General features: G+C 47.8%; 1 protein-coding gene across 1 annotated transcript in view; it reads left to right on the top strand.

The window, feature by feature from the left end:
* ALG6 (ALG6 alpha-1,3-glucosyltransferase) overlaps positions 1-24,014 on the top strand; it is a 52,600-nt gene that overhangs the window by 25,824 nt on the left and 2,762 nt on the right. Inside the window, exons 8-13 of the mRNA XM_063939198.1 lie at positions 7,978-8,113; positions 9,598-9,683; positions 16,948-17,032; positions 18,017-18,087; positions 20,360-20,428; positions 20,510-20,708. Of these exons, the coding sequence (XP_063795268.1) occupies positions 7,978-8,113; positions 9,598-9,683; positions 16,948-17,032; positions 18,017-18,087; positions 20,360-20,428; positions 20,510-20,708 (646 nt within the window). The remainder of the gene's footprint in view (positions 1-7,977; positions 8,114-9,597; positions 9,684-16,947; positions 17,033-18,016; positions 18,088-20,359; positions 20,429-20,509; positions 20,709-24,014) is intronic.

The following is a 24,014-nucleotide window of genomic DNA, read 5'->3' as shown; positions in this document are numbered from 1 at the left end:
TCAAATTACGCCGCACAGTAGCACCACTACACCAGGTAGAGACCCTTTTACACCTTACGGTGGACAGATTCCTCTTTTTACACATTACAGCAGACAGCGTCCCCTTTTTACACATTACGGCAGACAGCGTCCCCTTACACACAGCGGCAGACAGCGTACACTTTTTTCACATAGCGGCAGACAGCGTGCCCTTTTTACACATAATGGCAGACAGCGTGCCCTTGTTGCACATTACGGCAGGCAGCGTGCCCTTGTTGCACATTACGGCAGGCAACGTGCCCTTATTGCACATTACGGCAGGCAGCGTGCCCCTGTTGCACATTACGGCAGGCAGCGTGCCCCTGTTGCACATTACGGCAGGCAGCGTGCCCCTGTTGCACATTACGGCAGGCAGCGTGCCCCTGTTGCACATTACGGCAGGCAGCGTGCCCCTGTTGCACATTGCGGCAGGCAGCGTGCCCCTGTTGCACATTGCGGCAGGCAGCGTGCCCCTGTTGCACATTGCGGCAGGCAGCGTGCCCCTGTTGCACATTGCGGCAGGCAGCGTGCCCCTGTTGCACATTGCGGCAGGCAGCGTGCCCCTGTTGCACATTGCGGCAGGCAGCGTGCCCCTGTTGCACATTGCGGCAGGCAGATTCCCCCTTTTTACACATTGCGACAGGCAGATTCCCCCTTTTTACACATTGCGACAGGCAGATTCCCCCTTTTTACACATTGCGACAGGCAGATTCCCCCTTTTTACACATTGCGACAGGCAGATTCCCCCTTTTTACACATTGCGACAGGCAGATTCCCCCTTTTTACACATTGCGACAGGCAGATTCCCCCTTTTTACACATTGCGACAGGCAGATTCCCCCTTTTTACACATTGCGACAGGCAGATTCCCCCTTTTTACACATTGCGGCAGACAGTCCCCCTTTTTTGAAGAAAGAAAAGAAAGAAAGAAGAATTATACTTACCCTCTCCGCTGGCTCAGGCTCCTCGGTGCAGCGTCAGACGATTCCCGGGCAGGAGAGGAGGAGGAGGAGGAGGGAGGTGGAGGAGGGATCCGCAGCAGCGCTGTGTTATTGGTGGAGGCGCTGCTGCCCCTCTGCCTCACTATAGGCTGTTCTCGGAAGACAGCCTATAGTGAAGCAGAGGGGCAGCAGCGCCTCAACCAGTAACAAAGCGCTGCTGCGGCTCCCTCCTCCACCTCCCCCCTCCTCCTTCCCCTGTACCGCTGCTCCTCTCCTCTCTGGGCGGCTGTGCGCTGCGGGCAGCGGTTGCCCGCAGCGCACAGCGGCATGTAATGAGTCAGTTTGACTCATTACATGCTTTGGGCCCCTGGACAGAGGCGGGCCCCAGTGCAACACACTGGTTGCACTGGCGGTAGTTCCGCCTCTGGACACATGCAATTCTCTTCTGGGCTACTCAAATTCAGGAAGGTCTCTCGGGTGACATGACCCTAGTTACTACGGTGACTTTCCTAAAACACATTCAGGACACGGCAAGAGTCCTCTGTGACTCCATAAAAGAGATTGGCAATATTAATGCTAGCACGCAGAGCCATGTGGTTACGTCAGTGGATTGCAGACGCTGACTCCAAACGCAATGAGGAATCTCATCCCTTTACAGGTGAATGGCTTTTCGGAGGCAAATTGGATGCATGTATCTCCAAAGCTACTGCTGGGAAATCCGCGTTTCTTCCCTAGGGGGCTCCGCCTGCTAGACGTACCTACCCGGGTCCATCTACTCAGTCCTTTCGGTCCACCAGATTTCGATCTAGGGCCAGAGGTGCATCAAATGCAGTTAGAGGCACCAGGGGTAAACCTAAGAAACCAGCCGTTGCCGGCTCTCAAGAACAGAGCGCCAGTTCAGCTTCCGCAAAGACCTCAGCATGACTGTGCCCGCCCACCCCGGGTGGATCTCGAGGTGGGAGCCCGGTTACGTCACTTCTTCCACATTTGGGAAAGTTCCTGCCAGGACGCCTGGGTAGCGGACCTTATTTCTCAGAGTTACAAGCTGGAGTTTGACTGTGCTCCTCCCCAACGATTTTTCAAATCAAGCTTACCAGCTTTGGAAATTATGTGTGTTACGCTACTACAGGCCATCACAAAGTTGGTCCAGTCCCAAGTCATTGTTCCTGTACCCCTGCAACAGCAAGGACAAAGTTACTACTCCAGTCTGTTCGTTGTGCCAAAACCAGATGGGTCTGTGAGGCCAATCTTTAAATCTGAAGTCCTTGAATCCTTACCTAAAAGGTTTTCAAATTCAAGATGGAATCTTTGAGAGCGGTGATCGCAGGCCTGGAACGTAAGGAATTCCTAGTGTCCCTGGATATCAAGGACGCCTACCTCCATATCCCAATTTAGCCTTCTCATCAGGCTTGAGGTTCGCCCTGCTGAACGATCACTACCAGTTTCAGGCGTTACCCTTTGGCCAGTCTACAGCTCCGAGGGTGTTCACGAAGGTAATGGCGGAAATTATGTTCCAGCTCAGGGTCCAGGGGGTCAACGTGGTCCCTTACCTGGACGATCTCCTGATAAAAGCGAATTCCATGGAGCTCCTACTGCTCCATATGGATCGCACTATGCACCTTCTGTCACACCACGGGTGGATCCTCAATCTACACAAGTCCCGCCTGGACCCATCTCAGCGGCTCCTGTTTCTGGGAATGCTACTGGATACTGTAGCGCAAAAAGTGTCCCTCCCAGAGGACAAAGTGAGAACTCTCCAGGAAATGGTTCGTATGGTTCTCCGACTCGAGTTTCCATTCATCTTTGCATAAGAGTGTTGGGAAATATGGCAGCCTCGTACGAGGCCATCCAGTATGGACGGTTCCATGCCAGACCCTTTCAACTGGACATCCTGAACAAGCTGTTCCCATCGTCAGATGCACCAGGTGATTCGACTGTCACCCCGGGCCAGGATTTAATTCCTGTGGGGGCTGCAGTCTTCCAATCTTCAGGAAGGTCGATGCACCGGAATTGAGGATTGGATTCTCCTCATGACGGATGTGAGTCTGAGAGGATGGGGGGTGGTTACCCAAGTGTGCAGATCCAGGGCAGGTGGTCTGCCCAAGAGGCCCTACTTCTGATCAAACTCCCGGAACTTCGGGCTATCTACAATGCCCTGATTCAGGCCTCCGGGATCAAGCAATCCAGGTACAGTCGGACAACGCCATGGCTGTGGTGTATATCAATCGACAAGGAGTGACAAAAAGCAGTGCCTGCATGCGAGAAGTATCAAGAATACTCCTCTGGGCTGAAAGAAATGCACTAGCACTGTCCGTAGTCTTCATCCAGAAGTGGACAACTGGGAAGCAAACTTTCTGAGTCACCATGATCTCCACCCAGGGGAGTGGGGCCTACATCCTCAAGTGTTTCAACAGATCATCGACTGGTGGGGTTGCCCCCAGATCGACTTGATAGCGTCTCGCCTCCACAAAAAACTTCGCTCCTATTGCTCGCGAACCAGAGACCCTCAGGCATGCGCAGTGGATACACTGACGTCGCCTTGACCTTACCAGCTGGTCTACATATTTCCTCCGATTCCGTTGATCCCAAAGGTGCTCAAGAGGATCCGGCATCAAGGAGTACAGGCAATTCTGCTTGCCCCGGAGATCGTGGTACGCGGATCTTCTGGACATGTCCATCGAAGACCCTTGGCCTTTACCACTCTGAAGAGATCTTCTTCAGCAAGGACCGTTCGTCTACCCGGACTTACGGCGGCTTTGTTTGACGGCATGGAAGTTGAGCGGAACATCCTAGGTCACAAGGGACTTTCTAAAAAGGTCATTGCCACTATGGTGCAAGCAAGAAAACCTGTGACGTCGAAACACTACCATAATATCTGGCGGAGATACATCTCCTGGTGCGAGGAACGCACATATCCATCTGCCGATTTTCACTTTGGAAGATTTCTTTGTTTCCTGCAGGCTGGAGTGGATCAAGGCTTACGTCTGGGATGCATTAAGGTTCAAATTTCAGCTCTTTCAATCTTCTTCCAAAAGAAGTTGGCTATACTGCCTGAAGTTCAGACCTTCTTGCAAGGGGTGCTTCACATCCGACCTCCTTCGGATTTGTTTAGTTTGAACCTCTGATGACGGTAGAAGACAAGTACCTCATGTGGAAGACGGTGATGTTACTGGCCCTGGCATCTGCTAGACATGTCTCAGAATTGGGGGCCTTATCGTATAAAAGTCCATATTTGGTCTTTTACAAGGACAGAGCTGAGCTCCGGACTAGACAGCAGTTCCTGCCGAAGGTTGTTTCCGCATTTCATCTGAATCAACCTATTGTGGTTCCGTCCTGTTATGACGCTTCTGCTCCTCTGGAGGCATTTGATGCTGTGCATGCCTTGAAGATCTATATCAAGCGTACCGCTCGGATCAGAGACTGATTCCTTGTTCGTGCTCTATGAAGCGCAGAAGAAGGGTTGCCCTGCTTCAAAGCAGTCCATTGCTCGTTGGATTCGATTTACTATATAACAGGCCTATGTGTCGGCAGCCTTACCTGTTCTTAAGTCTCTAAAGGCCCACTCTACTAGATCGGTGGGCTCTTCCTGGGCGGCTGCCCGTGGTGTCTCGGTCTTGCAACTATGCCGAGCCGCTACCTGGTCGTGGAAGAATACCTTTTGTGAAGTCCTACAAGTTTGATACCCTGTCCAAAGAGGATACCAAGTTTGGGCAGGCAGTGCTGCAGATGTCTCCGCACGTTCCCGCTCATTCTGGAAGCTTTGGGACATCCCCATCGTACTAATGTGTCCCCAATATCCCTTATGGATGCTAGAGAAAATAGGATTTTAAATACCTACCGGGAAATCCTTTTCTCGTAGTTCATAAGGGATATTGGGCGCCCGCCTCTGTGCGGTGACTTTCTGCAGGTTCTCTGTTATGTGTTACCTGTTCAGCCGTTGCTGTTTATGGTGCCAGATGTTGCTGGCCCAGTTATGTTATGGTGTGCTGGTGTATAAATCTCACCACACTTATTGTTATGTTCCTTCTCTCAAGTATGTCATTTCTCCTTCGGTCACTGTTTGACCTGTAACTACCTGTGGGACGGGGCATAGAGGGGAGGAGCCAGCACACCCAGTCGAAGAAATTTAAAGTGCACTGGTTCCTTTGGACCCCGTTGTAAAAGCCTAATATTTATCCTATTTAAAACACTCTAAAAGGTTAATGAACACAGTACGCAATTGGCGTATGGAATACCGTAAGAGTACGCACGTAGCGTACAAACGCTTAGCCGTGGACGAGACGCACGAGCGGCACGTTTGCTCACGGCTTACAGCGTAAAGGCAAGCACGCTATAGGCTGCCGACTGACGTAATGATACGCTATCAGCGTAGCGGACGCTCGAGACCACGAGGAGATCACGAGCGGCGCTGACGCTCACAGAGTTAAACCTTTGTAACAATACCATAAACAATGTACTTAAATTGTAAACCTTTGTGCAGTGATAAGGTGTAAATGTAACAGTGTAACCTTGTTTGTTTAAAAGCTGTATGAGCGACTCTTACGCTTTGAGAACCCTTTAGCAATATAATAAACACTCAAATACCGGTCTAAGGGTCTAACACCTTTTAAGGGAATGAATGAACGTTCAATCGCAAAAGTATACACAATACAAGTTATACACTACCAAACGAACATAAAATACCTAACCGAGTTACTACACGTTTAAAATACAACAAAGACACAATTACATTCAAGGGGGAAGGAGAGAGAGAGAATGGCCTACACAAACTAGGAGATAAATATGGGCCCTCATTCCGAGTCGTTCGCTCGGTATTTTTCATCGCATCGCAATGAAAATCCGCTTAGTACGCATGCGCAATATTCGCACTGCGACTGCGCCAAGTAATTTAACAATGAAGATAGTATTTTTACTCACGGCTTTTTCATCGCTCCGGCGATCGTAATGTGATTGACAGGAAATGGGTGTTACTGGGCGGAAACACTGCGTTTTATGGGCGTGTGGATGAAAACGCTACCGTTTACGGAAAAAACGCAGGAGTGGCTGGAGAAACGGGGGAGTGTCTGAGCGAACGCTGGGTGTGTTTGTGACGTCAAACCAGGAACGACAAGCACTGGACTGATCGCACAGGCAGAGTAAGGTTGAAGTTACTCAGAAACTGCAAAGTAGTGTGTAATCGCAATATTGCGAATACATCGGTCGCAATTTTAAGAAGCTAAGATACACTCCCAGTAGGCGTAGGCTTAGCGTGTGTAACTCTGCTAAATTCGCCTTGCGACCGATCAACTCGGAATGAGGGCCATGGTTGCAGAGAACTTACGCACAAGGGGAACAATCGCAAGCGCCTTTCTGGATATCCAGCTCCCGATTATCAGTGATGAGAACCGTTGAGAAGAGAGAGAGCTGGCCCAGATCGGCTTGTCTTTATATACACTTACACACAGTACAGTACAATGGTCCCTACATTCTTATTGTTCATTGGACACAGGAATTCGTCTCTGCATTATAACAAAAGGTCATAGGTTGGTTCATACAGGTGGGCTGTGACTATTTCAAACTGCTCAGGTGGGAGGGAAACTGGGTTTCCCGCCGCATGGGTAATTTAGTGCAAATATAGTAAATGTCCATAAACTTCTTATGTCCATAACTATACGCACGAGCGAGTAATCCGCTTCAAACCAACACCGGAATATTGCTAATTATATTCTCTTCCGATGGATACTAAACACCACTGTGTAACCCCTGTCTGACCCTTCGTATCATACAAAGAGGAATCTCTCTGTCCCCGAACATGCTATATTAACTAAACTTTCAGATTCTATCAAAGGGACCATAATCTACAAAATACATTATATGACTAAAATATGTTACGATTGAGTCGCCCGCTAGACGCACACAAACTCTACCGTAAATACGCATACCGCGCGCCCGCGTGTGCACGCGACCGCGAGTATACGCACGCACGGGAGAGCTCATGCTCGTGCAGCGGGCACACGCATGAGGTGCATATATGGCAATGTGCAGCGTGATATTTTTCTGACTTTGACACCGTCTATACCCATCGTACTAATGTGTCCCCAATATCCCTTATGGACTACGAGAAAAGGATTTACCAGTAGGTATTTAAAATCCTATTTTTACCATCTGGTCATCACTAAATTATATTTTACTTACATGTATCCCCCATTAATCCTCTTTTCTCTGACATATGTAATAATATGGTTCATCATGCAAGTATGGGTGTGTGAGATGTAACCCATACCAACCAATTATGTTGGCTGTTATGAGTCCTACAAAATGGTGGCGGCAGCCATTTTGTAGTGGCCAGCATCCAGACTAGAAGCAATGATATCTCAGATTCATGAAAGTTAGGGTGAGAATCATGGCCATCCAATTTCATCGGCAGCTGTGTAATCCCCGTACACTGGTAATGGCTGCTAGAAATTAGTACTTCTGTGGTAAAATTTAAGACCAATCTTACAGAGGTGCTGATTTCCGAGGATACAATCTCTTGTTTCTTTATGTTCTATTTACAGAGTCACATTTCATATGAATAGAGCTGGGACGGTGACAATCCATTTATTTGGCTGTACGTTGTGGTTAGGCTAGAGCTGGGAATGCTTAGGGCCAATTGCTTAAAACAAGCACAATTATGCTGCTCAATGTGCAATGAGGTAAATATTTTGTGCAATAGCTTTGACAGCTCTGCGGACACGGTACCACCACGATCCTACTTGTCAGGCGGGGGAGTATTATCTTTACACCTAGGGGTATTTATTAATGTGGGCTAAAGAAAAACTTGAGTAAAATCTTACTTGAGAATGCCATGATGGCCTTATTTTGGATTCTCAAATAAAACCGTTTCTTGCTCCGGTTTTTCTCCACTTCTTAAATCCCCCCCGGACGGTGCTGCCTGCTACCCATCAGTTTAACCCAGACACCGTGTCCCAAGTTGTCACTGGAATTCTCAGAAACGACCCTGGGACGTATCTCAGACAGCTCGTGTTCTGTTTCCACAGGTTCCTTCTCCTACTGAAGATCGCCGTGACTGTAATTGCCGCTTTCGCCCTTTGCTGGATCCCTTTCTTGACAGACGTTGAGCAAATCTTTCAAGTCCTCAGAAGACTTTTCCCTGTGGGACGCGGCCTCTTTGAGGTCCGTGAAGGGTTCTCTGTTATTCTTCATGTGCACTAGAATCAGTTGCCAGTGACCTTTAGGGATTTTGTCCTGAGCTCCAGAACACACACACACCGGGCCTAGTAACACGAGCTGGCTTGTTGGACGCCTCTGGATTGCCAGTCTCCGTTTTAGGCGTGTGCCAAGAGGCTCTGCATATTGTATTATTAAAACCGTGCTTCGCTCAGACCTTTTCCCCTGTAATAGATTCCATAGTAAGCCCGTGTGCCAGAGCAGCATCATAAACGCATCAGACATTATACGCTCTTTTCTTAGCACTGTAATGTCCTATGCTAATTGTTTGCCTTTTAAAGCTATCATTATTTTTTTATAGAAATCATTCTGCTGCTTTAATGCTGCAATTATTTTCTAGAAAAATTGATTTGCAATTTAATTTTTTTTCCCCCTCACTCAAGTTATTGGCTGCAAATCAGCTTTCTCCTGTTGGGTTGTAACGGGGAGAGCTGGGTTTGAGCTGTGGATGAGCGTTCAGGAAGATTTAATATGGAGTGCAGATCGCTTTAAATATACGTCTGTGTCCCCGCCCACACACATACAAAGTCGCAGTTGAAGCTACGGAACTTGGCGTGAGGAAAAGCCGCACTTTTTACACCTTTTCAGACTCTGTAGAGCACAGATGTATAAATGTTGCACAGCAAATTTATCAGCGTAATCTAGCCATGTCATTTTGTCGCAGCTATTTTGTTTATGCCAGTAAAACGCGCTTTTTGACAGAGAAAGACGCACGGCCGAGTCTCCCTGGAAGTGGCGCACCGAGAGGGTTATTTGGCGTAACTGGAAGAACGGACAAATCTGTATACATCAGATAATTAATGCTTATGGAATATAATGAAAAGCATTTTATGCTGAAATACTTTTTAAACGTCCTAAATACTGAAAAATGCTAGTGTGTGGGACTTGTATACAGTATATTAGTATATTTAATGTTTAATTATATAAAATATAACATTTTGGTTTATCGCTGTTGAAGGCTTGATAGTATATTTTTCTGCACATATTATATACATTGAGCCTGTAAATGTTCATTTGCCGTATGCGTGCCTTGTGCTGTGTCTGCAGCTTGCAGTATATGGCAGCAGAGCACAGTCCACGCGTTTCCCTACACAGCTGTGAATTCAGCAGCTGTCCGACGGATGGGTTTCACGGACGGGATTGCTGTGGTTACGAATTTAATTTTGAAAGTGATCCTAGCACAACTATTAACGTCTTTAGTGTTCTTGATTTATTACTTGTTAACCCACTGACCGCCGATGGGAGTGTGCGGAACACGATCCACTTATGCAATACTTCACCTCAGACAGTTATGTGGTCAGAACAAATATCTATGAAGATGCAGCATTTTCTTTAACTAAAATATAGGGACATCATTGAGGCACGAGGCACTGATTCTTAATAGCTTGAGCAATGCATGATACTCTGTGTTACCTTGTTTTGTTTTTCAGGATAAAGTAGCTAATATTTGGTGCAGTCTGAGTGCCCTGTTCAAGATAAAGAATATTTTATCAGCCGAGATTCAACTACAACTGAGGTAAATTATTTAGTTCAAGGTGTGTTTGACCGCTGTCAGGCTGCAAATATCTCGCTGACGGTATGCCAATGTGACTCTACGCAGTATACTCGCAGCGCCAGCTTTTTTTTTTTCCGACCTGGCCTAAGTGCCGTCTGTTTTCATTAGTGTCGGCATTTGATCCGCATGAAGCAGGCGTCCCGTCGGCAGTCGTAAGACTCAAAATAGGACGCAAAAGTGGCTACATGCCCGCAAAACTCCCGTATGACAGATCTCTCGTTTGCAAGGTTGCTGTGTAATTGCCTTTCATCAACGTTCATTTCACTGACTGAGAGAAGCGTCCGAGAGCCGCACAACTCCGTCTGGCCCAGAGATGCACAGAGATGCATATATTCGCTAGTGATAATCCACTGATTGCTAAGATAAACTGATGCGGAATGCCAGCAGAGCTTGGTACGACACAGAATCAGACCCTGTGGTTCTAAGACCCTTTGTTTATGTCCGTGATTGCCAAATTGGGTGCCGCGGCACCTGCCGGGGGGGCCTCAGGTTGGTGGTCCAGGACCAAACCAAATAATTTATGGTCCGTGTGATGAGCAAAACCAGAGCTGGTTGCTGTCATTCATAGACTATGTGGACAGTCAGAAGTGCAACCCTACCCACCACCATAACGGACTGTAAGGGCAGTATTCAATTAAAGTCGGAACTGCCGTCTAGTCGGGAAGATGGCAGTTTCCGACTTTCTCTAACGTCCTAGTGGATGCTGGGAACTCCGTAAGGACCATGGGGAATAGCGGGCTCCGCAGGAGACTGGGCACTCTAAAGAAAGATTTAGTACTATCTGGTGTGCACTGGCTCCTCCCTCTATGCCCCTCCTCCAGACCTCAGTTAGAATCTGTGCCCGGACAGAGCTGGGTGCTTTTAGTGAGCTCTCCTGAGCTTGCTAATAAGAAAGTATTTTAGTTAGGTTTTTTTATTTTCAGAGAGCTTCTGCTGGCAACAGACTCTCTGCTACGTGGGACTGAGGGGAGAGAAGCAAACCTACTAACTGCGGCTAGGTTGCGCTTCTTAGGCTACTGGACACCATTAGCTCCAGAGGGATCGAACACAGGACCTGACCTTGTCGTCCGTTCCCGGAGCCGCGCCGCCGTCCCCCTCGCAGAGCCAGAAGACAGAAGCCGGCAGAAGCGGAGAAGACATCGAAATCGGCGGCAGAAGACTCCTGTCTTCACATGAGGTAGCGCACAGCACTGCAGCTGTGCGCCATTGCGCCCACACTAACCCACACACTCCGGTCACTGTAGGGTGCAGGGCGCAGGGGGGGGCGCCCTGGGCAGCAATTGATACCTCCTGGTGAAAACTGCATATAGACAGTGGGACACTGTTATATGTATGAGCCCCAGCCATTTATTTTACAGAAAATCGCGGGACAGAAGCCTGCCGCTGAGGGGGCGGGGCCTTCATCCTCAGCACTCACCAGCGCCATTTTCCTGACACAGCTCCGCTGAGAGGAAGCTCCCCAGGCTCTACCCTGCAGAATCACGGTAGAAGGGTGAAAAAGAGAGGGGGGGCACATAAATTTAGGCGCATTAATCATAATACAGCAGCTACTGGGTAAACACTAAAGTACTGTGTAATCCCTGGGTTATATAGCGCTGGGGTGTGTGCTGGCATACTCTCTCTCTGTCTCTCCAAAAGGCCTTGTGGGGGAACTGTCCTCATTTAGAGCTTCCCCTGTGTGTGTGTGTGGTGTGTCTGTACGCGTGTGTCGACATGTTTGACGAAGAGGGCTATGTGGAGGCAGAGCAAGTGCAGTTGACTGACGTGTCGCCGCCGACGGTGCCGACACCTGATTGGATGGATATGCGGAAGGTGTTAAATGATAATGTAAGCTCCTTACATAAAAGGTTGGATAAAGCTGATACCTCGGGCCAGTCAGGGTCTCAACCCATGCCTGATCATACAGCGCAGAGGCCCGCAGGGTCTCAAAAGCGTCCACTATCCAAAATGGTTGACACAGATGTCGACACGGATTCTGACTCCAGTGTCGACGACGATGATGCAAAATTGTAACCGAAAATGACAAAAGCTATACGCTACATGATTATAGCGATGAAGGATGTTTTACACGTATCAGAGGTTAACCCTGTCCCTGAAAGAGGGTTTATATGTATGGGGAGAAAAAGCAAGAGGTGACTTTTCCCCCTTCACATGAGTTAAATGAGTTATGTGAAAGAGCGTGGGATTCCCCAGATAAGAAAGTCCTGATTTCCAAAAGGTTACTTATGGCGTACCCTTTCCCGCCAGAGGACAGGGTGCGCTGGGAATCCTCCCCTAGGGTAGATAAAGCTCTCACACGCTTATCTAAGAAGGTGGCCCTGCCGTCGCAGGATACGGCCAGCCTAAAGGATCCTGCAGATAGAAAGCAGGAAAGTATCCTGAAATCTGTTTATACACATTCAGGGACTCTACTGAGGCCGGCAATTGCGTCGGCATGGATGTGTAGTGCTGTAGCAGCGTGGACAAATAATCTGTCTGAGGAAATGGATACCTTGGACAGGGATACCATTATGCTGACCCTGGGACATATAAAAGACACTGTCCTATATATGAGGGATGCCCAGAGGGACATTTGCCTACTGGGCTCTAGAATTAATGCAATGTCAATTTCTGCCAGGAGGGTCCTGTGGACTCGGCAGTGGACAGGTGATGCCGACTCCAAAAAACACATGGAGGTGTTACCTTACAAGGGTGAGGAATTGTTTGGGGACGGTCTCTCGGACCTGGTTTCCACAGCTACTGCTGGGAAGTCAAACTTTTTGCCATATATTCCCTCACAACCTAAGAAAGCACCGTATTACCAAATGCAGTCCTTTCGCGCACAAAGAAGCAAGAAGGTCAGAGGTGCTTCCTTTCTTGCTAGAGGCAGGGGTAGAGGAAAAAAGCTGCACCTTACAGCTAGTTCTCAGGAACAGAAGTCCTCCCCGCCTTCCACTAAATCCACCGCATGACGCTGGGGCTCCACGGGTGGAGCCAGGAGCGGTGGGGGCGCGTCTCCGACATTTCAGCCACCAGTGGGTTCGCTCATGGGTGGATCCCTGGGCTATACAGATTGTGTCTCAGGGATACAAGCTGGAATTCGAGGTGATGCCCCCTCAACGTTACCTAAAATCGGCCCTGCCAGCTTCCCCCATAGAAAGGGAAGTAGTGGTAGCGGCAATTCACAAGCTATTTCTCCAGCAGGTGGTGGTAAAGGTTCCCCTTCTTCAACAGGGAGAGGGATACTATTCCACAATGTTTGTGGTACCGAAACCGGACGGTTCGGTCAGACCTATATTAAATTTAAAGTCCCTGAACATTTATCTAAAAAGATTCAAGTTCAAAATGGAATCGCTCAGAGCGGTCATTGCAAGCCTGGAAGAGGGGGATTTTATGGTGTCTCTGGACATCAAGGATGCTTACTTGCATGTCCCCATTTATCCGCCTCATCAGGAGTACCTCAGATTTGTGGTACAGGACTGTCATTACCAATTCCAGACGTTGCCGTTTGGGCTCTCCACGGCACCGAGAATATTTACCAAGGTAATGGCAGAAATGATGGTGATCCTGAGAAAGCAAGGAGTCACAGTTATCCCATACTTGGCGATCTCCTCATAAAGGCGAGGTCAAGGGAGCAGTTGCAGATCAGCGTAGCGCACTCTCAGGAAGTGTTGCAACAGCATGGCTGGATTCTGAATATCCCAAAGTCGCAGCTGATTCCTACGACGCGTCTGCCCTTTCTGGGCATGATTCTGGACACAGACCAGAAGAAGGTGTTTTTCCCGACGGAGAAGGCTCAAGAGCTTGTGACTCTAGTCAGAGACCTCTTAAAACCGAAACAGGTGTCGGTGCATCACTGCACGCGAGTCCTGGGAAAGATGGTGGCATCGTACGAAGCCATTCCCTTCGGCAGGTTCCATGCGAGGATCTTTCAATGGGATCTGTTGGACAAATGGTCCGGATCGCATCTTCAGATGCAGCGGCTGATCACCCTGTCCCCCAGGGCCAGGGTGTCTCTTCTGTGGTGGCTGCAGAGTGCTCACCTTCTCGAGGGCCGCAGGTTCGGCATACAGGACTGGGTCCTGGTGACCACGGATGCGAGCCTCCGAGGGTGGGGGGCAGTCACTCAGGGAAGAAACTTCCAAGGGTTGTGGTCAAGTCAGGAGGCTTGTCTGCACATAAATATCCTGGAACTAAGGGCCATATTCAACGCCCTGAGTCAAGCGGAGCCCCTGCTTCGCAACCAACCGGTGCTGATTCAGTCAGACAACATCACCGCGGTGGCTCACGTAAACCGCCAGAGCGGCACAAGAAGCAGAGTCGCGATGGCGGAAGCCACCAGGATTCTTCGGTGGGCGGAGAATCACGTGCAAGCACTGTCAGCAGTGTTCATTCCGGGGGTGGACAACTGGGAAGCAGACTTCCTCAGCAGGCACGACCTTCACCCGGGAGAGTGGGGACTTTATCACGAAGTCTTCATTCAGATTACAAATCGATGGGAACTGCCACAGGTAGACATGATGGCGACCCGTCTCAACTAAAAGCTACAACGGTATTGCGCCAGGTCAAGAGACCCTCAGGCGATAGCTGTGGACGCCCTGGTAACACCGTGGGTGTTCCAGTCGGTCTATGTGTTTCCTCCTCTTCCTCTCATACCCAAGGTGCTGAGAATCGTAAGAAGAAGAGGAGTGAGAACAATACTCATTGTTCCGGATTGGCCAAGAAGGCCTTGGTACCCGGAACTGCAAGAAATGCTCACAGAGGACCCATAGCCTCTGCCTCTCAGACAGGACCTGTTGCAACAGGGGCCCTGCCTGTTCCAAGACTTACCGCGGCTGCGTTTGACGGCATGGCGGTTGAACGCCGGATCCTAGCGGAAAAAGGCATTCCGGAGGAAGTTATTCCTACGCTGATAAAGGCTAGGAAGGACGTGACAGCAAAGCATTATCACCGCATATGGCGAAAATATGTTGCTTGGTGTGAGGCCAGGAAGGCCCCTACAGAGGAATTCCAACTGGGCAGATTTCTGCACTTTCTACAGTCTGGAGTGACTATGGGCTTGAAGTTGGGATCCATAAAGGTCCAGATTTCGTCCATATCCATTTTCTTTCAAAAGGAACTGGCGTCTCTTCCTGAAGTTCAGACGTTTGTTAAGGGAGTGCTGCATATTCAGCCCCCTTTTGTGCCACCAGTGGCACCTTGGGATCTCAACGTGGTGTTGGGTTTCCTAAAATCCCACTGGTTTGAACCACTTAAGACCGTGGAGCTAAAGTATCTCACGTGGAAGGTGGTCATGCTGTTGGCCTTAGCTTCGGCTAGGCATGTGTCAGAATTGGCGGCTTTGTCATGTAAAAGCCCCTATCTGGTTTTTCATATGGACAGGGCAGAATTGCGGACTCGTCCCCAATTTCTGCCAAAGGTGGTATCAGCGTTTCATTTGAACCAACCTATTGTGGTGCCTGCGGCTACTCGTGACTTGGAGGATTCCAGGTTACTAGATGTAGTCAGGGCTTTGAAGATTTATGTAGCCAGAACGGCTGGAGTCAGGAAAACTGACTCGCTGTTTATCCTATATGCCCCCAACAAGTTGGGGGCTCCTGCTTCAAAGCAAACCGTTGCCCGCTGGATCTGTAACACGATTCAGCAGGCTCATTCTGCGGCTGGATTGCCGCATCCAAAATCAGTGAAAGCCCATTCCACAAGGAAGGTGGGCTCTTCTTGGGCGGCTGCCCGAGGGGTCTCGGCTTTACAGCTTTGCCGAGCTGCTACTTGGTCGGGTTCAAACACATTTGCAAAATTCTACAAGTTTGATACCCTTGCTGGGGAGGACCTTGAGTTTGCCCATTCGGTGCTGCAGAGTCATCCGCACTCTCCCGCCCGTTTGGGAGCTTTGGTATAATCCCCATGGTCCTTACGGAGTTCCCAGCATCCACTAGGACGTTAGAGAAAATAACATTTTACTCACCGGTAAATCTATTTCTCATAGTCCGTAGTGGATGCTGGGCGCCCGTCCCTAGTGCGGACTTTCTGCAATACGTGTACATAGTTATTGCTTAATAATGGGTTATGTTATGTTGGCATCCATTGTTGATGCCCTGTTGTTGTTCATACTGTTGACTGGATAAGTGTATCACAAGTTATACGGTGTGGCTGGTATGAGTCTTACCCGGGATTCCAAAATCCTTTCCTTTAATAATGTCTGTTCTTCCGGGCACAGTTTCCTTAACTGAGGTCTGGAGGAGGGGCATAGAGGGAGGAGCCAGTGCACACCAGATAGTACTAAATCTTTCTTTAGAGTGCCCAGTCTCCTGCGGAGCCTGCTATTCCCCATGGTCCTTACGGAGTTCCCAGCATCCACTACGGACTATGAGAAATAGATTTACCGGTGAGTAAAATCTTATTTTTTTAGTTAGAATCATGATTCGACCTATTCTGTGGTCCTGACGTTTTTCCGACTTGTCTGCAATTTCGACAGGTTTTAGTCCCGTTTTCGACAATGTCATTCAGAGTTGGATTGGCATTGTTGGAAACGGGCAAAACCTGTCGGATTTGCCCGCAAATTAAATACTGCATTGTCGGATCTTCTCCATCGGAGAGGATCCGACATGCACTGAATAGACCCATAAGAATGACAAAAGTTACTTAAGTTTAATTTTTTCTGAATTTATCAATAAGAAACTTTTGTCCTAGGGGTGCCGTAATAAGAATGCTGACATTTTGGGAACCACTGTTTTATATGGGGTTTTTTTGGGGTGTGGTTCATTAGGTCGACATACATTGGTTTGACCACGTTTGGTCGACACACATTAGGTCAACATGATCACTAGGTCGACATGGAAAAAGGTCAACATTAGTTTTTTTTTACACTTTTTGGTGCCATTTTCTTTGAAAAGTGACGGGGAACCCCAATTAGTGCATCGTAACCCCTCGCATACCGTTCCCAATTGTAGTCCACGTGGATCGTTAAGTATGAAAAAGGCCAAAAACTGGAAAAAAATTGTGACAAACTCATGTCGACCTAGTATGTGTCGACCAAACGTGGTCGACACAATGTATGTCAACCTAACTCATGTCGACCTAATGACTGTCATCTGTTTTTTTTTTTTCTTCCTTTAAATAAAACTACTAATGATAAATAATTTTTACCATGCACGTTTAATGGATTTGTGCCCACAGATGTAAGACTTTGGAAACTGCATACAGTATATGAAAATTATTTAATATTGGTTAATTTTTCTCCTCGTAGCCTTGCTTGTACACTGCTCGGAGTTCTACCAACTTGCGCCAGACTAACCGCACAGCCCACTTTCAGAGGATTTAAACTCGCCCTGGTGAGTGCCAATGTATACGCAAACATTGTAGGTGGAATTCAAATGTTTGAAAAGTCGGTTGGGTGTCTGTCTATTAGATAGGAAAAAACAGACTCCCAACTGACTTTTGAAACATTTGAATCTCCCCCATCGTGTGTTATTTGCCCCACACCCACCCTATTTGTGTCAGGTGATTAGCGGTTATCGCGTCCCTTATCTGCCTGTGGCCCTCACACTGCAGAACCGTGTAGTTCACTGATGATAGTCTGCACTTTCTCAAAGACTCGGAGGAGCTGGAGGACTGAACCAATGTGTGTGGGGGTGGGGGAGTGCAGGGAAAGTTACACCTCGCAGGGCAGCTTTTGATGTGCATTGAATATTATGGATTTAACATACACTGAGCTTTCTAGTATGTAAATGAGCCGTGCATTGTTGTGTTACAGGCAGATTCGCTCTACAGTCATTTGGGCTTGTAAGGGGTGAGCCACGGTTTGCCTTCCTTTTGCATAGAGATGAACAGATGAACAATGTATACAGTCACAGAGACGAATAACAAATCATGCAGGACCCTTTTGGGGTTTTAGTATAGTGGTAGCTTGCAAAAGCCACCACCTCGTTGCGCGTTTAAGCCCCAAATTTAAAATGCAGATTTTAATAGCAAAACGCTCTATTAAAATCATTGCATCTTTATATTTGGGGCTCAGACAGGCAGAGAAGCGGCTGCTTTTGCAAGCTTAGTAAATAAACCTGTGTCTGGTAATGGTTGTGTTCAGTGCACTTTGAGGCTCATTTTACTTAAATTGTCTTTAGGTACAGGATTAGCACAGAACCCCAGCAACCGATTGGCAGTGAGCTTTTATTTGGTCTTGTGCGAGTTGGGCCAACAAAGCGGGTGTCTGGTTACCATGGTTAGAACACGTTAGACACAATGCTCCCGCATGTTCCCCTTGTGTCGGTGACTTTGTGCAACATGCGCTAACCACGTTGCTTCGTTTTTTTCCCAAGGTGAACTCCGCTTTGTCCTTCTTCCTCTTCTCCTATCAAGTTCATGAAAAGTCCATCCTCCTGGTCTCCTTGTAAGTCGCTTCTCTCGTCGGCGATGTGTCCGCATTTGACTTTTATTTGTTCCCCGATTGGTGATTTAGTATACTTAGCCCACCGTAGTTTGCCTTGGTCTAATTTGGGACTCAATCTGGTTTAAGGCCTTGCAGCAATTGCATTTAGAGGCAGCCGTTATCATTATTATTATTATTAACCGTTTCTTATGTAGCGTAGCATATTCCGTTGCGCTTTACAATTGGAAACAGTGATAGAACAAAACTGGGTAATAACAGCCAGACATAGAGGTAGGAGGGCCCTGCTCGCAAACTTACAATCTATGTGCGCATTATTAGAATGCAGCGTATTCATTTGCTGGAAACCAGTGCCTCGTGCCTCAGTAAGGGCTGTGAATTAATGGGAGGTTAGTGTTTCCCACCGACGTTACCCCACAGAGGTTTCTTATTCAAATCCGAAGAGAGAGAAGTAATTGTGCTTTTCTAACAGCCTACTGCTGAGTTTCATTGAGTGGTTATCATTGAGATGTGAACTGGCTAATCTCTAGTAATTCCCTAGTAATTGTCTGTAACTGGCCACAGATTGCCTTGTTTACACAACACTTCATGAGGCAGATTACCACAAAGGTGGTTTGTCACACCAGCTACTGACACACAAATTACACAGAGAGTAGGAAGTGACACCTACGGCTCTATTCTGGCGAGGAAATTGGGACCAGGCTTCTGAAAAGGCAAATAGCTGTGATGTTTTTTTTTTTTTTGTGTGTGGTTGTCTTGCTTTTGTGGAACTACAAGTGCCAACATGCTGACACTTGTAGTCCCCACACCACCTGGAGACGTGACCGCGTCCAATCAGTATAAAGTGTTCCTTTCCACATTTCCCGCTGCCATTACCTATGATTAATTTGTTAATTAATTGATGTGAAAGGTCGTTGTAAACCTGAATCAACTGAGCCCAGGTAACGGCAGTAACAAATGATTCAGCATTGCAGGAGCAGAGAGCTCTTTGTAGCCGGGGGTAGGGGGAATGTTGGAGGGTTAATAGGGAGCCCCAGGGGGGACTGTAGGTGGTGTAAACCTGTTACAGAAAGAATATACTGAATATTAGGGTTGCTGTTACATAGAAAGAGAATTTGACTGCAGATCAGAACCACTTGTCCCATCTAGTCTGCCTTAAACGTATGTACACGCTTACACTCTAGGGTTATTTTTTTCTCAGGGGCCAATTAACCTACCAGTATATTTTTGGAGTGTGGGAGGAAACCGGAGTACCCTGAGGAAACCCACGCAAGCACAGGGAGAATATACAAACTCCACACAGTTAGGGCCATGGCAGGGATTAAACCCTTGACCTCAGTGCTGCGAGGCAGTAATGCTAACCATTACATCATCCGTGCTGCCCTAGGCTGCTTGTCGTAGCTAAAGCTTTAACAGGTGTCGTCACAACCAATGTGGAAATTCATTACACTATTATAATCTTTCTACACAAGCCATTACAATATGTTAAGGTTCCTGTACTATAAACATTGTACGGTTATGACGGGAGCTACTGAAAGGTCTAAGGACCCTGCAGAATCCTACATATAGTAATGGGTGCTCTTAAACATTCAACACTAGAAGTACAGTAGTAGCAAGTTTCAGGTCCTATCCTAAGGGGGTTATACACCCATCCACCCACCCGAACTCCCTGTTTCTGCAAGCCAATTGGGGACCATTAGAAAAAGCTTAAATGGGTGGAGGGAGAAACTCATTGCTGCAATGAGGGGCTTATGGCTGTGAGTGTGTACGACCCATTCCAGGAATATCGTCTTGTAAGATTTAAACCAACCTTCAATTACTGGGGTATGTAATGCGACCACTATCCAGAATGCCTGCTGCAAACACTGCTTATAAGACTATACGTCCGTATTACGAGACGTACGTCATGGCACCACCCCACTCTTCCATTTGTGAGAGCAGACGTCCTCATTATCTCCATTTCCATTTGGCGTCGTCTTTGCACACGTAGGACTCAGAATAGCAGGAACGCTGGCTGCAGACACACAGAGCGGCTCTCCTGCCTGCGTTGGCGTGGTTACCATCCAGAAACGCCCATTTAGCGTCAGACAAAACAAAGAGATAAGTACGACTCTGACCCATTTGTAGCTACGCAGAGATGCGTATGTAATCCCAGGAAATGCGCAGTCTGATAAATCTGCAACTCTGAATCGGGCCCCGTGTGCTAAGTAATAGGGGCCATGATAAGATGTGACCTGGGTGTGACTAAGGATTGTATCTCTACCACTATTTGCAGGCCAGTGTGTCTACTGATCAATGACCTTCCGATGATGGCGACCTGGTTTCTGCTGACCTCCACCTTCAGGTGCGTTTACAGGTTTGAGCATGAATAAAATATATGAAAGACTTTCCCGGGTACTAACTGCGCAATTTCCCCGTCTCCCAGCATGCTGCCGCTCCTACACAAGGACGGGTTGATGATGGCATACGTTGTTACTACGCTGGCGTTCCTGCTGGTGACCACGGCGCTGCTGTCTTTCCACGAGAATACCTCTGAAGATTCCCTAAAACTGAAACCCTTCTGTCTCTCTGTAAGGAGATACGTGTCCTGGTTTAGTATTCCTGAGTCCCTGGTCAAACTTATGGTAAGTAGTCCTAGAGCAGTCTCATTGCCATATTCTTCCAGCAGCCTGCAGCATGACGGGAGTTTGTGGGGAGGTGGGATGAAGGAAGTAGTATCGGGTACCATGTACTTCTTGCTCGGCCATATATGTCTTCAGCAGTCCTCAGTTTAAAGCTCCCTGCGACTCTCTTTAATGTACTTTAAAGGAAATCTGCCACAATGTTTTTCATACTAGTGGTTTTGGACTGGTCTCCTAATGGGCCCACGTTTGCCCTCCCACCTCTCTATATGTCCTGTTGCGGGTCCTCCTCTCCTGGGCTGTGATGTGGCGGGCAGTGGGGGGCGCTCTCCCAGCTCTCATTGCGCATGACAAAGACATGACAGCCATGAACAATTATTGCATAGATATTTTTTCTATTTTAAACCTCTCAGGTCCCCTTTCTATTTTAATAGAGATCATATTTATTGATTTTTAAATGCACTAACGACAGCCAAAAACAAAACCCATCATAAGCACCGTATTTGTTCTAATAAAATAACTAAATATTAATGAACTAATAAAATAAGGGCCAGAAAGTCGCATCTTGGTTTTTTTTTTTTTTAATCTTTCTTTTGAAAAGTGTAGAGCAGTAGAATATATGCGTAGCAAATGAAAAAACCACAGATACCGTATATGGAGGGAGGGGGGGGGGGGGGGGTACGGGAAAGGGGACTAAGTTGGGATATGCAGAAAAATTTGGAACACCAAAATTTGGATGAGCACATTCTATCCGTATTGAAAAGTGGTAAGGCCGAACCTGCGGGGAAAGTAGCGAATGAGTCTATAAGGCGCAAGGCAATTTGTTTCTGAAAGTGTTGGTACCAAGGCCTCCAGACTGCTGAGAGTTTATCTACCGAGTAGAGCTGTAATATATTCCATTGAGGCTACGAACCAGATTTTATTAATCAGCGCTTGTAGGGATGGGGCAGCCGGTTGTTTCCAGTGAGCTGCTATCAATAATTTGCTGAATTGAATATATGGTTGCATAATTTACTTCCTGGTCTGGAAGGGTATGGGACTCGGGGTCAACAGTGTCTAGGTCGACAGTGGCTAGGTCAACACTAGAAATAGGTCGACGCGGCCATTAGGCCAACATGAACAAGGTCGACATGAGTTTTGCATGGGGTTTTTTTGTGTCGTTTTCTTCGGAAAGTGACCGTGAACCCCAATTTGTGCACCGTGTCCCCTCACATGGCTCACTTCGCTCACCATACTTTGTTCCCAATCGTCCACGTGGATCGTAAAGTATGAAAAAGTAAAAAAAAAAAAAAAACTCATGTCGACCTTTTTGCATGTCGACCTAATGGTCGGGTCGACCTATTCACTGTCTACCTAAGAGGTGTCGACCCAGAGCCGGATACCGTCTGGAAATACGTTCCAGTGTTTTTCAAAGCAATGCATGAAGGGAGTTTATATGGATAGAGGAATTAAAGAGTTTACCCAAGAGAGAAAAAATATCATTCCAATAAGGGCCAATCCCTGGGCAATCCCACCACACGTGTAAAAATGAGCCCTTGGAAACACATTGTCTCCAACACGGATCTGAACTTATGGAAATATATTATGGATTCGTACAGGAACCATGTACCACCACGAGTAGACCTTATAGGCGTTTTCCTTAATATTGGAGTTAATAGAGGCTTTAGCGACCAACTCTCTGATTTCTGACCAATCCTCCTCCTCCATAGTCACTCCCAAATCACTTTCCCAGGCTAGTTCCAATGGCTCTTTGGAGGGGGAGGGGCGGCCAGGAGAGAGTACATAATTGATATGACGCCCCTACGGTCAGGGGTATAAAAACGCAGTCGTTCAATAGGAGTTGGAGGTCTGAGTTTGCCAGGCTTACTTAGAGAGCGCACAAAACTGGTAATCTGCATACAGTCGAAGTGTCTAGCGTGTTGTACGCCATATTTCTCACATAGAGCTGAAAAGTTTTTGGGGGGCAAATTCCCCTGAGATGTGTATAAGCCTGGTTATACCCTCTATGACCCATGGGCGCATATAGGCAGCCACACAACCCAGAGGGATCGCATCTTGTGTTTAAATACTTGCCCGAAACATTTAATGCAGGGAAAAAAAACATTGGATAAATGTAGTAAACGGTGACCTGGTTCCTGTGGTCCCCGCAGTGATCGATGTGGCTGGTATCTTGGGGACAGAATTACCAGGTACAGGACTATTGGTTTAGCGCTCCCGGAACTCTCTCATGTGCTTAGAGTTCCGACTAAAAGAGCTTCAGTCCCCTCATTACATCGAGAGGGAGAGTTAGTTAAAAATATATTAAAAATGAAAAACATTGCAGAACTGCAGAAGAGATTGATACAGATTTACATGGAGATGACAGAAGTGACTGGATCTGAATTAAAGTCACGCAGTCTAGATGGTGTGTGTGTGTGTTGGGATGGGGGGGGGGGTTGTCTGGGCAAAATGAAAATAGATTATGCTTTAAATGGTCATTGTAGCAAAACAAATCAAGGTTGGTGTGACTCTTCCAGCATCAGTGTGACAGCAGCTTCACATGCAGCCCTGTCTTCACTAACACCTCACTCATCTCCTGATATACTCTGTGCTGCTGGGGACCCTGCTCCTCCCACTATATAACTCTGTCTCTTGCTTCCTGCTGCCTCCATTCCCCTCCTCACATCATGTCACTGCCCCTGTCACATGCAGCCCTGTCCTCACTGACACATCACTCATCTCCTGATATACTCTGTGCTGCTGGGGACCCTGCTCCTTCCATTATATAACTCTCAGTCTGTGTCTTCCTGCTGCCTCTCCAACCCCCTCCTCACATCATGTCACTGCCACATGTAGCCCTGTCCTCACTGACACATCACTCATCTCCTGATCTACTCTGTGCTGCTGGGGACCCTGCTCCTCCCACTATATAACTCTCAGTCTGTGGCTTCCTGCTGTCTCCATTCCCCTCCTCACATCATGTCACTGCCCCTGTCACATGCAGCCCTGTCCTCGTCACATGCAGCCCTGTCCTCACTGACACATCACTCATCTCCTGATATACTCTGTGCTGCTGGGGACCCTGCTCCTCCCACTATATAACTCTGTCTGTGGCGTCCTGCTGCCTCCATTCCCCTCCTCACATCATGTCACTGCCCCTGTCACATGTAGCCCTGTCCTCACTGACACATCACTCATATCCTGATATACTCTGTGCTGCTGGGGACCCTGCTCCTCTCACTATATAACTCTGTCTGTGGCGTCCTGCTGCCTCCATTCCCCTCACATCATGTCACTGCCCCTGTCACATGCAGCCCTGTCCTTACTGAC

This window comes from Pseudophryne corroboree, chromosome 9 (assembly GCF_028390025.1).
Source record: "Pseudophryne corroboree isolate aPseCor3 chromosome 9, aPseCor3.hap2, whole genome shotgun sequence".
In the NCBI taxonomy this organism is placed as follows: domain Eukaryota; kingdom Metazoa; phylum Chordata; class Amphibia; order Anura; family Myobatrachidae; genus Pseudophryne; species Pseudophryne corroboree.
Note: the sequence above shows the minus strand (reverse complement) of the source record. Positions and strands in the feature narration are given on the sequence as shown.